The 15,661-nt window shown below is 39.2% G+C and overlaps 1 protein-coding gene across 40 annotated transcripts in view; it reads left to right on the forward strand.

Annotated features, from left to right (window-relative positions):
- Positions 1–15,661, forward strand: part of tcf7l2 (transcription factor 7 like 2) — a 103,477-nt gene that overhangs the window by 60,937 nt on the left and 26,879 nt on the right. Inside the window, exon 1 of one of the 40 annotated variants that reach the window (XM_038272779.1) lies at positions 14,133–14,264. The exons of the other annotated variants lie outside the window; for them this stretch is intronic. Coding sequence (XP_038128707.1) covers positions 14,148–14,264 — 117 coding nt within the window. The 5' untranslated portion in view covers positions 14,133–14,147. Of the gene's footprint in view, positions 1–14,132; positions 14,265–15,661 lie in introns of those variants that run through there. 40 annotated transcript variants of the gene reach the window in all.

The following is a 15,661-nucleotide window of genomic DNA, read 5'->3' on the forward strand; positions in this document are numbered from 1 at the left end:
TATAAATATTAACTTACATGTGCGCAGAGACTATGCATGTATCTATAAATAGTATATATAAATATATAGGGCAATTGTAATATAATTTGCTATAAATAAATATGAAAAACTATATACAGATTATACAGGAAAGTTAAATATTTTTCAATAATATCAACAACTTTGTACCATATCTGTTCTTCAGGCTACCGTATAAAAACAATATTTACTTGTGTTGTAATAAAAAAGTGCCAAAGCACTAAATATCTAAATAGAGAGAAAACGGTAAATACTTGTGTTGGGCACATCTATAAGGTCACCTTTTATTTCCAATACCACTGTTTAATGGTAGTTACACTTAATTATGCGTCTAAAATGTGCAAAATGATCTAATTAGGCTGCAGTTCTTAAGATCAGATTAGAAAAAAAGGTTGATTCTGCTTTAAGAATATTAGAACATATTGATTTATTGCATATATATTACATACAACATTTATTAACATTGTGAATTGTTATATAGATATAAGCTAAAATATAGGATAAACCTCAAATATTGATAAATCGTATACTAAGTTTAATAATAGCCATTGAATGGGTCTGTCTGCTTGGATAGCCAAATGCTGTAGAAAGCTAAAATATAAACCACTCTATTTTCTCCAAAGGAATAACTTAAAATCGTAGAGTTTTTCATTTTGCAATAAAAAATAAAATAAAAGCTGCTTAGTCAGCTGACTAGCAGTGTGCAGCACTGCACTAAAAACCTTAATATACTTTCATTTACTTATTACAGTGTTAAGCATGTGCTATATATAAAAATCATAATTTTTCTTTAATTGTTCCCTAAATGCATCAAAGCCGAAATCTTCCACTTTTTACCAGTCTGTAAATGCATCAGCAAAACCGTTTTTCTGTGATGTCTGTGTCGTTTTTAATTGGGTAAACGAATCATAATCAGAACTGGCAGGTTAGATTTGAATAAAACTCAGTAATCAGTAAAAAAAACCTGATTGACGCAGCTAGACTAATTTTGCATAATAATTTCTTTTTTTGAGTAATTTTCAAATGAGAAGCAGAAATGACAGCAAGAAGCAACAGATGCAGGCCAGTTAAGGCAAAGTCGACCTTTCCTTCCACCATCTTTTGCTGCTTCTTCCCCTTTCCTCTCTGAACAGAAATTGAGCTGAAGTGTTTGTTAATAAACACGTCCAGCCAAACTCAGGGAAACGGACCTAATTTTCCTATAGAAGCACACAACTCTGCAGATCTTAAGCGAACCAATTAACCTCACCTCAGCTCATTAAAAGCTCTCCTTTCATGGCCAGAAGCAGTAACTCGTCTGCCTACATGGGACATGAAAGCGCAAATTTGTCCGTCCGAAACTCTTAAAAGTAATTGGAAAAGGTAGATATGAAGGGCCAGTAATCCGGGAACACAGCCCTAACTTGTGTGAAGCTGAAAGCAGATGTGATTATAGGGAACAGCGGCACGAGCGGAAAGATCACGCAGACGTTTTCATGTAATTTGGAATATATAATCGGCTCCGGTTTTATTCAGCAGCTCCTAAAGTCAAACTACAGGATTGGGACTGTTTAATGCAAGGTCACAGTGTGATTGGGAGGAAATGAACTGCAACAAAGGCTGCAGATATAGATTCACCCAGACAGCGGTTTTCTACTGATTTTCTGGTTAAATCAGAATTTTTTTTATCTCGGGGGAAACCTTGAGAAATATTTGTTATGGCTACACTATCTTCTTGAAAGATTTGTTTCTCTGGAAGCTTTGGAATTTGAACAGAGGATGGAAAACGTTCCTTTTCTGCCTCTAAGCGTGCAAGAGCTGGTATTTTTGTGCAGTTGTGGTGCAAAAAAAGGTTAGCTCATCACATTCAATTGTTGCCTGAGGTTTTCACTTTCAGTCTCATTGAAAGTCCATTTCTGTCACCCTCTATACGAGCATTACTATTAGTCATAACATAAGGATTACAGCAGAGTAATTTCATGTGCTCAGACGTCTTTTTTTTGCACATTACTTCCAGCCCTTTGTTGAAACTATCTAATGGATTAATGGCATTGAGGGGCATTCATTCAGCTCTTTCCGTCGCAGCCGCGTGTGGCTCACACTGTGCGCGCTCTCGTCCGGCCTCATGCAAACAACCAATCTCTGTCATCTGCATCAAAATAATTACAGAGAGATAAATGCACCATTTGACCGTTTTCACAGCGATCTAATCTGAAGCAGGGCTGTGAAAGCGCCCGGGTGGGGGGGGATGATCAAATCCTCGCTTAATGGAACTGATCGTTGCTGTGTGTTCCACATTCAGCCAACAGCCGCGTTAGAGAGGCGACGTCTCATCAATGCCTACATTTATAGCCCTTCTGGAACCTCTACTTAGATGAGAAAGTAGACCAGAGATTAGATTTAGTTTTAGCTTAGTTAACATGTTTTTTTCTTGTTTTTTAGTTGCACATACTGGGTCAGAAATGGGACTAGAAGCTTTGGGCCTTTTGCGTTGAGGTCAGGTATTGGGAAAGAAGTAGACGCCCATTGGTAACAGCCACACCGCTCTGCACGTTTCCATCTCCTTTTTGCTTGAAGGCAAGACCCGAAATCTGATTAGCCCCCATTATAAGGAGTGATATTTTCATCCCGCCGATTCTCGGCACTGCATCAGAGGATTCGGTCGCTTTTAATGCCGGGAAAAGCCCGCTCCTTTGACAGATAGTAGATATCCCCGACATTGCTTGTTTGGACATTTCTGTCTTTTGTGACATGGGACTACAAGACGAGCAAGAAAATAAAAAGCTACTAAATAATGTCAAAAGATCAGAAATCAATGGGGTCGGAGGAATGTGATCCTCACAGCTCTGTGTGCGACCCCCACCCCCCCACTCTTTATCCACTCACCCCCTCCAGTTGCATTACGAGTGTCTTTCTACCAACTGCTAAAGTTTCCTTTTGTTCACCGCCCTTCGAAGATGTAACTCAAGCACGAGGAAGCCATCTGACAATATTTGGATATCGGCGAAAAATAGCCCCTTTACTTAAAGGTTACGGGCCGAGGTTTATTGAATTACACGTTCATCAGAAGAGGTGAGCCATGAGAGAGCTTCATTAATGCATAGGTTTGTGTTTCACATTTTGATACAACAATGACGGAAAGCAGCAGGAAATGATCAATGACGCCGTGGATTCGATTTTTTTTTTTTTTTTTTATTTCTTAGGTATTCTAACTGGAAATAAAACTCTATGAAATCAAGAAATAGAATAGATTTTAAATTGATTTTAAAATAGAAAAACCTTTTTATTTAATGTAGATTAATGTAATAATTTTAACCAATGAATAATTGAATTACCAACGTATTTAATCTGCATAATATACCAGTTATGCAGAAAATAAACATCTAATAATGTATTTTAAATAATCCATATATCTTCTTAGTCTTTAAACAGACAGAAAAACAAATCTTTATAGCTTTTTAAATTAGTTTAATAGCTCCCCTCGTAGGGTAAAAACAGACGGTATTTATCACTGTCTGGTACTGTTTTGTTAAAACCACAGGTCACAAGAGCGCTACTTTATCGCACTCTTTTCTTCTCGGCGAAAAAACAAACAAAAAACTTCGGACTCCCTTTTAAAATATTTTTTCTGGGTTACGCCAGAGGTTACCGTCTAGGGTTTCAACTTCTGTGGGAGTTGTGATCTGTTCTAATGAGAAAAGGAAAATGCAGCACCACAATGCTTTGTGCCGCCCACTGCAGCTGAGAGATAGACACGGGATTAAAAAAAAAACATAAAGAAAAGGAAAAAAAAAACAATTTCTGGACATTTCTGGGAAATAAATTAAATTTCTTTGCTATTTGGAGGTCCTCTTTGAAAAACGCAATTGTAATGAACACATTCAAAACTGGAGAATAGATTTACCCTCGGCTTCAAATGAGCCGGCGTTATCGGACTCCGTCATTCGCTCCTTCCCATTTTCAAGCTGCTAATTGATGTTTTTGATGTCGGCGAGAAAATTGAAGAAAATGTCATGTGTGAACTGGCACGGAAGTTAATAAGATTGACTTCGTTGACTGAATTCACAATGAGCGAAAGGAGAGGCATGTAAACGGGAGCTGGGAGGGGGGGGGTGGACTGCGAATTCGCCCGTTCCATCTGCCGAGGGATGAAATCTACACCGGTGTGCAAACGGGGCCCTGTAGAAGGTAACACCCAGGGATTGAACGTTCAGGACACTCCAAAGGAAATTATCCTTGTCCTTCGTAGAAGTTTAGTTTGGGTTTTCTTTTCCTAGTGATAGGAGAGCACGAACAGCTGTCTTTCCAGAGGGCTCCTGTCCCGGCTTGGGTCCAGCTTTTCTGTTGAGGCTTCTCCCAGGGCAGCCTCTTCCCCCCCTGGACCCAAACAATACTTGTTCTTTATGCTGTTTTGAGTCTGAAAAGCTGCCCATGCTTTATAGAGGTTAGATTAAGATGTGGCTAAAAGATGCACCGATATCAGTTAGGGTCATTGCATATGCTTGGCCAATGTGTAGCCGAGCCTGAACTTAAATCCCCTTAAATAAAAGGATAGAAGCGCCACCAGGGTCGCGCCATCTTGAGCCATTTATCGAGTGTTGGCTTAGCACCTCATAGACAAGGTTTGTTTTTTTTTTTCCTATTCCTGAATGAAACTGTCCTTTAATAACCCCTTATCATTCAGACTATATAAAAATTTGATCAAATGATTCCTCATTTTATGTTATTTCTATATCTGTTTATTTTCAATCATTACTTTCGGCAATATTTAATTGAGAAATGGATTAGTTGACTTTGGTTCAGGGCTTCTGATTATTTCTTCCTAACATAAAGGAGACTGAGCTCAGCCCCCCCCAACCCCCCCATACATTTAGTACCCCTGAGCGCTCATCCTTTTGAAGACGGCAAAAAAAAAAAAAACAAAAACAAAAAAAAAACAAGAAAAAAGTGCCCTTTGCTAGCGTACAGCCCTCCGAGGATCACGGCTAAGGGACATTATTCTCGGAATAGGCAATTAATTCCACTGGCAACGATCGGATCGAGCGTCTTTCCCCGCCGCCCCTCCAGATGCCCTCCTCTCCACCCTCAGCTCGCCATTTGAAATGCTAAAACGTTGAAAAAAGATTTCTATTGGTCCGTGTCCCTCGGCTAAGCCTGCCGCCGCGGGCGAAGAATTTCATCGACTGATGAGACCACAGGCGTGCCCGATAAAAAGGTTAACCGTACGTGACACGCTCTCCAAGTAGCCCGCAGTACCTTGAACTCTCAAGTTCTGTAACTTTTATTTGACTTTTTTATTGTTGGCGAGTCTGAGCTTGTTTAGCCGCCAGAGCAGTTCAGTGTTCGTGTGTTAAGGACAACGACGGATACCGTGATTAGTTTTCCCGTTTTGCTTTGTTTTTTCTCGAGTAATAGCCTCATTATCATTATCATTGTCTTTCAGACGGTGCTATTTAGCGACGTATTTAAATTTCTCTGTGTATTTTTATTTTCTTTTTAATTAATCAGTCTTTCATCAAAAGCATTGCTAACATTCAGACGTTATGCTTCACAAAATCAGACTAAGATATAAAGCATAACATGCCTCAAATGAGTCAAATCCTAATATAATAATAAGGATGATAATAATATATATATTTATTCTATTTCCACATCTATTATTAATTTCAGTTTATAATATGTTTATGTTTATATTTTTTTTAACTAAAAAAATTGCTACTATCAGTACTACTGCTAGTAATCATAATAATAATAATAATAATAGTTTAATTGATAACATTAGTGATAATAATTTGAATGATAATAACATGTAAAAAGTCAAATGTTAAATAATAATTTATTAACACTAACAATTTTAATGGTAATAGCATTAAAAATGATAATAATAATCATAATTTTAAAGGTATTAATAGCACAATATGCTAATTCTCCTTCTATAATAATAATAATATTAAAAGTAACAATAGAAATCATAATATTTCTATTACTGCTAATACTGGTACTGCTCATCTAACTACAACTTATGCTGATAATTATGAAGATAATGTAAATAAAATGTCCATTATTACTAGCATGTATAGTGATAATGATACTGCTACCATTAATTAGAGCAGTATAAGAGTAACGATCATTAGTTCAGCCGTTCTGGTTAGCATACATTATATCATCTTTGTGATGGATTTTATTGCAGCTGAGCTTTGCTGAGTGAGAATAAAGAACAACCCAAGGTGGCACATATTTTCCTTCATCCTTCCGGGGGGAATGGGAGGTAGACTGCCAGAGTGGGAGGAGGATTCCAGGCTGTTCTCGAATTGTTAGTAAAATATATATGGGCACAGAATAGGTATGGCTGCTGCAATACCTCCAACTCCATCTTTCCACGCACGTAAACACATGTGAGGGCACACGCGCACACACATGTGCTCCGAGCGCCGCGCCAGGACTGAGGCAGGTGGCTCCCCATGGCTGCAGCTTCATGACAACATGCCATTAGAAATAGCAGGCCTGTTGATCAATCCTGCCGACATGACAGCTTTGCCGCGAGGCCTGGCTCTTTGAGTGCCGACGCCGCGGCAGCTCCCTCTCCCGTTTCTCCCCACTAATTGGTGAAGGTTTCTCTTATATATGCTTTTGGCACAGAGCTTTCTCTCTCCCTCTCTCTTTCTTTCTCTCTCTCCTCTCCAGCACCTCTTCCTTCTCCTTTTTTTTTTCTTTTTCTCCCCTTTTTTTTTCTTGCCTTTTTTATATTTTCACCCCCACCCCTCTTTAATCTGACCATATTTAGCTCTTTTTAACCCTGTTTTTTTTTTACGCTGTTTTCTACATAGCTATATGAAATTAGATTATGATCTTGTTTGCTTTTCATTTGAACACCGTCACATTGGAAGCCATAACTTTGGGGGAGCTATTGCAAGCGGGTTGAGTAAAGGGAATGCGTGCGCCGCGGGCGCTGTTCATTCTCTATTTTTTTTATTTTTCTTTTGTGGGACTTTTTGAGCTCAGATTTGACATTGACTCTAGGCAATGTGCATCAGCATGAGATGCACAACGGGGATCAAGCAGGAAAAACATCAAGTCTTAGTCATGTAAAATGAAGGAGAAACAAGGCCCTCACTACTGAGATTTTTTATTCATTCAAAGAAAACACTTTAAATTAAAATACAAGAAACAAAAAGTTAATAGTTTTTAATTCAATCATTTTTTTATAATGTTAAATTGAAAGCATTTGTCAGGTTGCGGCTGCTCCCTGACTTCTACACCGTCTTTAAATCCACCCCTCAGCGCCGCCCGCTCTGAATTGCTCCCAAATAAATAAATGAAGGGAAACGGAGGGGGGGGGGGAGGAGGAGAAGATAAGCACACATTAAATGTTTAACTGTCTCGCATTTATCATCTGTTTTACCCCATCTTAATTAAACAGGCGCAGCTTATCCTTGCCGCACTTCCCACGCAGACACACACACACTCTTCCCTGCCTTATAGCGCTGGAGCCTGAGAGCAAACATCGTCCTGCCGATGATTAATTTATCCATCCCTATTTGTTTTTTGTTTTTTTTCCTGCGTCTTGCAAAGTTGCCAGCTCTGCGGAGGGTAAAACCCGACTTTCTGCTTCCTTCTGTTCTGTCTGTCCTCCATGTTTTGTTCCAAAAAGTATTTCAATTACAAAACTATAATAATTTGATTTAAAGGTGCTTCCTGTCCAGCTCGGAAACGTTAACTGCTACCTCCACCCAGTGGCACCACACACACACCAATATATATGTATGAATAAAAATAAAGGGCAATTGTGATTGACAACACACAGTGTTAAATGTAGACTTGCCTTAAGCAAGGAGGGGGATTTATTTATCACACAATAGTGCCGCTATCTCCCACACTCTATATTGTTTTTCCTGGTTGCCGACCCCATTACAAGCCGTATTTGGCATTAAGAAGCCCCATCTTATCACGGCTGAATTTTAATGCCAGCAGGTGAAGATGACTCCCTTATTCTAGCAGCTGTTTCTGACATGGTGTTGCATTTTTTTTCCCATACAGGTGTTTAGATTTTTTATCGGCCTGTGTGCTTCTGACTTGGTGATGCTTTGTCCGATTTTCTTTTATTGTAAAAATAATAATAAAAAAAAAAAAGGTTTGGGAGGACTCAGGCTTTTGCTCTTGAGCTCGGGGGTGAGTGGGAAGGAAAAAGAGAAGCGAGTGGAATTGGGGGGTTCCTCTGATGCTCCCTCTCCAGATCCGGGGAGCGGCGCTCGGATCAAAGTGGCTTGTTTTATGCGGCTGGCGCGAGACTTTGAAGTCCTCCGAGTCACCTACAGCACTCTCTTCATCAAGTTCACAAGTGTCTTAATAGCAGATCAATAAATTTCAAAGTCAGGGAGTTAATTTGATACTAGCGCTGATGTAATCACGCTGGGCCGCCGAGCTGCTCTGCTCTGCACTCACTCGCCTGCCTCCAGCCTGCAGTCGGTTTAGGCTCTCAGATTAGAATAAATCAGCTTTTCCCCTTTTTCTAAATAAATAAAAAAATTTAAATTATTTTTTCAAATATTTTTAAATAAATAAAAAATATCATAGTAGATATGATATATGCATTTGTGATTTATAAAGCACTGGTTTTAAATGGATCATTTTAATGATTTGCATTTTTTAAACCGGCATTCTTCTGCAATATTATTTGAATATAACTATAAAATTAGCAATAACTTCATATATATTTGCTTTGGAAATATGTTGCCGAACGGAAAAACTTATTTTTAAAGTTTTAATAACGAAAAGATTAAAAAAATTAAAGCCGGCGGCTTTCGGGAGTCAGAATAGTCGGTGAGAACGGATCGCTTTCTTAAGAGCTTTGCATTTCAGAGAAGGATAAAAAAAAAAGAATAAAGCTGCACCATCTGCATTTAATACCGTGGCATGGCTTGCTGCAGCCAGATCTGCACCTTGAGAACAAAAGGCCAATTTAATATGTTCATCTAAGGGTTGCTAATGGTATTAGGAAGCCGGCAGGGTGGTCGGCAGGAGCCCGGCGCTCCAAGGTGAAGCCCGCAGCTTGACCTCCTCCTATTCGGCCTGGTTTATCGAGCTGCTGGCGTTCTAGTGCCCCACATCTGCCATTTCTTTGTGTGTGTAAGATCCTGTTTGGGTCTTTTTGTCTTTTAGATTTAGGTTTATTTTCTTTAGAGCGCCGCAAGCTGAAAAATAGTTTTTAAATGAACCGGAAACGGAAAACGATTTTAGATGTTTCTGTGATGGAAACTAGGAAAAGGTTCTAAAAATGGTTTCAGGTAAATTCTGAAAAGGAAAAAAAAAGTGGTGAATTGTTAGAAATTGCTTCCTGATATCATTATTTAGAAGGAGTTTTAATTCCTGCTTTGCGACTTGCTAGATGAGGCTCTGTGGGATCGTGCAGACGGCTCCTGGATGGAGCTGCTGCTGCTGCGGCGGCGGATGATGCTGATGCAGGCTTGCCTGTGTGTGGTCCTCAGCGGTCGGCGCTTCGCTGGGCTCTGCTGAGAGAGAGCGCCAGAGGTCCCGGGATTTTAATGAATGTTTCATGTTAAATTTAGCCCCGGCGATGTTGGCTGCGCTGCTCTAACTCGTATGTCTTATTCTTTTATTCATCTCTGCGCTCCGATAAAGGTGGGAAAGAAAAAAAAAACCAAACCAAGATAAGACGTCAGCTGCTTTTTCTTGAATGGATAAATTGTGATTTTCTTTTTTTCTATGGATTAAATTTAGTTTAAAATGTGTTATTTCAAAGATATCCTTAGAAATATTTAGGATGCAGCTAAAACATGTAATATTCTTATTTCTCTTGATGCTCCTGCTGTTCATGCACCATGAAATTTCGCTTCATTAAAAGTGTATTAATCTTGTCTCGTCTCATGGGAGGTACCTTAAGATGATGTTGTGTCTTTTTCTTTAAATTGTTGAAGGAGAAAAAAAAAAATCTTGCAGATTTGGTCCCTGTCAGTCAGAAATAATTGTGTGCTTAATCTTGTCCCTGATGGATGACTTGGAGTTCAGCAATGGGCCAGCTCCAATGACAAATACAATATTAATATTCATTAACTGCTTTGACAATGCTAATTTTGATGCAGTAGTAAAGGGCCTTTCCGAAGTTGGCGGCCAAAGCATCAGAGCTGAGCAAGGTGGCAAGATAATTTGCGCTGCTTTGCTGAGCCGAAGGCTTTTAAAGTCTTAAGCAGGGGGGAAAAAAGGCTAGGTAGCACAAACAAAATAAAAGAGAAAGGGAAAAAGTTCAGACGCATTGGAAACCAGGACTGTGGAAGTAATACGATCAAGAGGCTGCTGCAAAAAATCTGACATCGCCAATGCTGCATCTTTGAGCAAATATTTTTCTTTTTTTTTCTTCATTTTAACGAAAAACCCGGCTACTGAAAACAGGGGAGCACAACATGGTAAGTCAGCGCAATCTCAAATTTTTTTCTTTTCTTTTTGTTTCATCTTTTTGATCTTTTCAATTATCGCCATTTGAAGATCAATAGTAATTTTTTTCTTGCTGTGGTTAAAAGGCTCACAGCGGTGGATGGTCGGATCACGGCTTTAAGAGTGGGCTTCCTCTCTTCAAGCCATCATTTGGACCGGGTTGAATTTTCTTATTCCAGCTCTTCTTTAGTCCGTGCTTCAGTTTATCTGCTTACTTTTGCTTCTTCCTGTTATTTTAGTTGTTGTTGGTGCATTTTTGTCTGGCAGGTTTGACTTAAGAGTCAGGCAGGAGATGTCGAGATGCAGGAGCTTCGCTTCCACGATCTTGTGCAGATTTTTTTGTGAACTTTTATTTGGTACTTAAATCAAAATGTGTTGCTGCAGATGGAAGAGGTTATGACGCTTGAGTTTGCTTCAAGTTTTCCCCGGACCGGGATGCTTTCTCCTCACCGCGACACCTTCCCGCTGTCGGTTGTTTGTGTTTTTCTTATTTAGCATTTAATCCAGAGTGACTGGCAGTGAATGGAGCCCGACTAGTTTTTTTGGGGGGGATTAATGACATGACGAGGAACACCCTGCTGCTTGAGTTTAGCCAAGTTAGGGCAACTCCTATAGACCGGCACTCCAGCACCTTTATGTCTGCCGAGCCGCTGAGAGAAAAGCCCCTTTCTCTGGCTGCCTCTTTTTTTGTTGTTCTTTCAACTTATCAAAGAAAGAGAGATGGACACAAAAAGAGGGGGATATGAAGATGGGCAAGGGGTAAGAGCGGAGTCCCAGCCTGACGCGGAGCAGAGCGCTCATTTGAATGGATCAGGAGGCTGAGAGTGAACAGCCGGCTCTGGCCCCCGGTCCCCCTCTTCTCCGCTCTGGGAAAGTTAAGAGCCGCTCCTGCATACCTCGGCTCTCGCCGCGGTCCTGCGATCGCCGTCTTATCGGCTTAATCCATCGGGGCTTTAGCGAAGGGGGCTGCCGTAAATGTGGTGCTGCCCCCCAGTGGATTAGTGGCTGACATGGTGGTGGGAGTCTGCTTGGAGTCTGTGCACCACCATGAGTGCCAGCATGCTTGTTTTAACCAGGAACCGAGCAGCATCCCAAATACAGCTCTTTTAAATGGTAAGGCTTTTTATCATTTTAATCTCTGTCCTTTTTCACTTTTTTTGCACTTTATTTAATTTAAAATAGAATGTGACTGAATTTTATTCGCAAACATTTTTTTTTTCTTTCTGATGTTTGTTTGGCAATTTGTAACACTTATGTTACTAAGTGACAGATTGACAATTTGGATAATGAAAGGCACAGTTTGATTGCTTTGTGCTGACAGCCTGACAGCGTATTTTACCAAGACATCAAACTAAAGCTCATTCATTTATTCTGCTACAAAAATAAATCCCAATTTTATAAATCCAATTATTAATGTTATTGCTTCCAAATTAATTTAAAATTAAGATTTTTAATAGAGATTTATGCAAATTTTAATATTGATAAATCAGGTTAAATGTTTTTTTTTTGTCTTTAAAAGATTTATAAATAAATTTTTCTATTAAATATAATTTTTTAATGCAAAATAAGAAAGACTTTGATGTTTAATTTTTTTGTTAGTAGTTTTTCTGCACTTTCTCTTTATTATAAAACAAGAACATCCTCTTTCCTGTTTCTGTTTATTTTTTCTTCAACTTTTATTTTTTTTCTGATTGCCTCCTGCAAAGTTTCATGACTTGGGATCGGATTGCATTTTCCTTCTTTCCCCTGTTCTTTTTTTTTTAACGCTTTTTAAATGTCTGCATTTTCTAACGCCGCGACGTTGACGCCATTGTGGCAGAGTGACTGTGAGCTGTCCATCTCTTTGCCGGCGAGCTGGCGGTTTACTTTAGAGAGCGCACGTGGGACAAAAGGAGGTGGCAGGAGCATGGCTGGGCGGCTGAATGGAGGGAGGGCAGGCAATTAGCCGCCACCTTGTCGGAGCTCTTTTACTTGTCAAGCCGAAGCCCCGGCGCTATTGTCCGACTTGTGTAAAGAACCTTCTCTGGGCTTTTGTTTTGGCTTCTGAGGGCCTCAGGACTGTATGCTGCAGGCCAAGAGAAGCGCAGGGTCCAAAGAGGCTGCAGAAATACAGTAAAAAACCAGGGAAGAAAATTGGATTCAAAAGTTTTCTTTTGTTTTCTTTAAGCTAAAAATGTTATACAGATGAAAATGTTGACTTTTTCTAAAAAGTCTTTTTACCGTCTAAATATTTCCGCATAATTTTGAATAAAAGGAATAAAAGGACCCCAATCAATTATTGTAGAAATGCATTAAAAATTGCTCAGGGGGAAAGAAATTACACATTCGATAAATATTTAATTTGTTCTGGTCATTATTTAGATTTAAGCTCTTAGAGGTTATTGAAGAATGACAAGTGCAGTTAATTGGATAATGTAAAAAAAATGGAATTTATTTGAGTATTTTGAGCATTTGCTGTATTATAATTATTTGGCATTTTTAAATTAAAATTGGGAGTTTTATTTTTAAATTCTTTATAAGTATCATTTATTTAATTGAAATATTGAATGTTGCAAAAATTGCTGTTGATTTTTAAAATTCTTATTGAGTGATTTGATTTTTATAAATAAAAATAATCAAAAGTAAAGTTTAGTAGGAGCATTTTGAATAAAAAAAAATATATTTTTTAATTATTAAAAAAAGAAAAATCACTGATCTTGCACCAGCTTTATAATATCTGTCTCTTTGTGATAAAAATGGCTTTGAAGGTTAAAATAGTTGCAGAGGAAGAAGGAAGAGGAGGACGAGGAGGGGCTGGAGGCCTTGTTCAGAGGAGCCGTGAATGGAGTGTAGGGAGGGGGAGGCGGCTCTGTGTTAACAGAACAATTGTTCTCCACTCTAAGGTATTGTTTGTAAAATCGGAAGAGAGCAGAAGAAGAAGAAAAATCTAAAGTGAGTGCAATGAAAAGTGTCACGCTGGTGTCAGAGTGAAGACTTTCTTCGCTCCGTTTCGCACCTTCCCTCCTGATAAGTGGGCATGAGGTTGGGACTGTCAGCATCACACAGACGTAGTGACTGCTGGCCACACTTTGCTGAGCCTGCCCTCCCTTTGTGGATGTTGTTGTGTCTTGTTCTTTTTTTTTTTCTTTTTCCTCTCTTCTGCTCTGTCTTTGTTTCGAACTTCTGCTTTTGCTCGCTTTTCCTCGTAGCCAAAGCTGTTTTAAGCTGCCAGTTGGTCTCTGGGCAATCCTGCAGGCATCGCAGAGCCCACACACTAACTTAGGCCGACAGTCCTGAGACACGCAGACACACACACACGTCGTACGGCGGGGAGTAGCCCTCATTTTTTGGGGGGTTGTTTTTTTTTCCTTCTTTTTTGCTCGTGGAAACCCAGAATCAGAGCGGTTCTTCTTCCTCTCTTCTACACCCTTGACATCAAAACTTTCCCTTAGCAAAAAGAAGACACTGTCGACTGTAACTTTGTGTGTTTACGGGGAACCAAGGCCTCAAAGACTGAGATGGGCACACTCTGGTGTCCAAATCTGGAGCACTCGATGGCCGCTTGGCTTCAACTCCAAAGATAGCCGGGACTTTAAACAAACGTGCGTAAACAGACAAAATAGAAGAAAAGGAAGAAAGCGTCCAAGAGCAGAAAGGGGGCTTCTCCCTGGTGTAGGAGGAGGAAGGGGGGGGAGTAAAGGAGGGGTGGGACAGAGGGGGTCATGTACCCGCGGGATGGAGTCAGGCTGGAGGAGGCGGGAGCCAAGGCAGGAGTGTTAGGCCCCGGGCTTTCTCTCCTGCAGCAGGTGGGCTGCTGGCACCTCAATCTGAGCAGCTGGGTGAGTAACGCAGCTCTGCTCCCCTGCTTCCGCACCATCTCTGCTTTTTCTCAAGGCTCTGAGCAGAATTTGGCGAACTCCATGCTGTCTGTGCAAGGGTCAGGGGGTCAAAGAATTGTCTGCGCATAAATGACTGCGCTCATACACCAGCCTCCCATTTTTATTGGAAACACAAACATCCTTTACTGCAGTAGCAGAAGGTTGCAGTGAAATATTTAGAAAAGGCCAATATTGAATCTGAGAACATTTGCTCAGTGGGGGAAAGAAATTGTCTGGGTCTCACGGTTTCTCTGAAACGGAGACAGAACCTAAAAGGCCCAAATATTTCAAAAAGGGGAAAAGCACAAATGCATGCAGCATGAAAATGTGTGCAAGAAAATAACTCATTTTTAGTAAATCGCTTAAAAAGTTTAAAGACAGCCTTATTTACCTTAATGCAAATCATGTTGGTGATATTTATTTTTTAAATATTTTAAAAAATCCAACTTATAATTAGAGTGTGTCTTATTTTTGTAAGTTAATCAGAGTATTGAGGACTTCCTGTTTTCCTGGGATATGGATGTGACGTAGCACACGCCCATTTCACCTCAACCAATCTCTAGAATGAAACCAATAGAAAAGAAAACTTTAGAGCAAAGCAGTAAATGTCGAAGGAAAATGAGCTGAGCTACACTTACAGTCAGAATGCTAAATGATCATTTATAAGGCTTAGAGCTTTGTTAAAGGGATGCTCTTTATAATTAGATTAATGGTCATTTCTAAGACTTTTTTAGAAGACAGAATGACAAATGCAATTAATTGGATAATGTAAAATCTAGAATTTATTTTATTGTTTTGAGCATTTGCTGTATTATCATTATTTGGCCTTTTTTTTGTTAAAGTGATGCATTTAAATTAGGATTTTTATTTAATAATGGTCATTTCTATAGATCAGTTGGTAGTATTTAGATGGTTATACTGCTGTTTTGAAAAGTTATGTTTATGCCAGTTAAAGTTTTCCAGCTGCCCCTCCTCCACCTATTGCTATGCACTGCAAACCAGCCAGCTAAAAGAAGGATACAACACCTGAACTTAATTTATTGCTTTCTTTATTTTTTAAACAAAAAGGTTTAACAGATGCAAACATTTTTTTATTAACATCAAAAACCAATAGTAAAATATTTTAAAATAAATGTGAAAATTTATTTTAAAATATTTTAATTTCCCTTTCCATGCATTTTCTATCCTATCTTTATTTCATTTTATTGGAATAAATGCCCATAACAATATTTTTTGCACACTTAAAAGAAAAGTTCATAAACCCAAAAAGTCATATAGATATGGAGTAAATAAAAAGGTGCATTGCTGAGATGTGATCCTCTCATAAGATCATATTTACTCCACAAATGTTAGTTATT

Source organism: Cyprinodon tularosa, unplaced genomic scaffold, assembly GCF_016077235.1.
Source record: "Cyprinodon tularosa strain WSP-4 unplaced genomic scaffold, ASM1607723v1 ctg84, whole genome shotgun sequence".
NCBI classification, from domain to species: domain Eukaryota; kingdom Metazoa; phylum Chordata; class Actinopteri; order Cyprinodontiformes; family Cyprinodontidae; genus Cyprinodon; species Cyprinodon tularosa.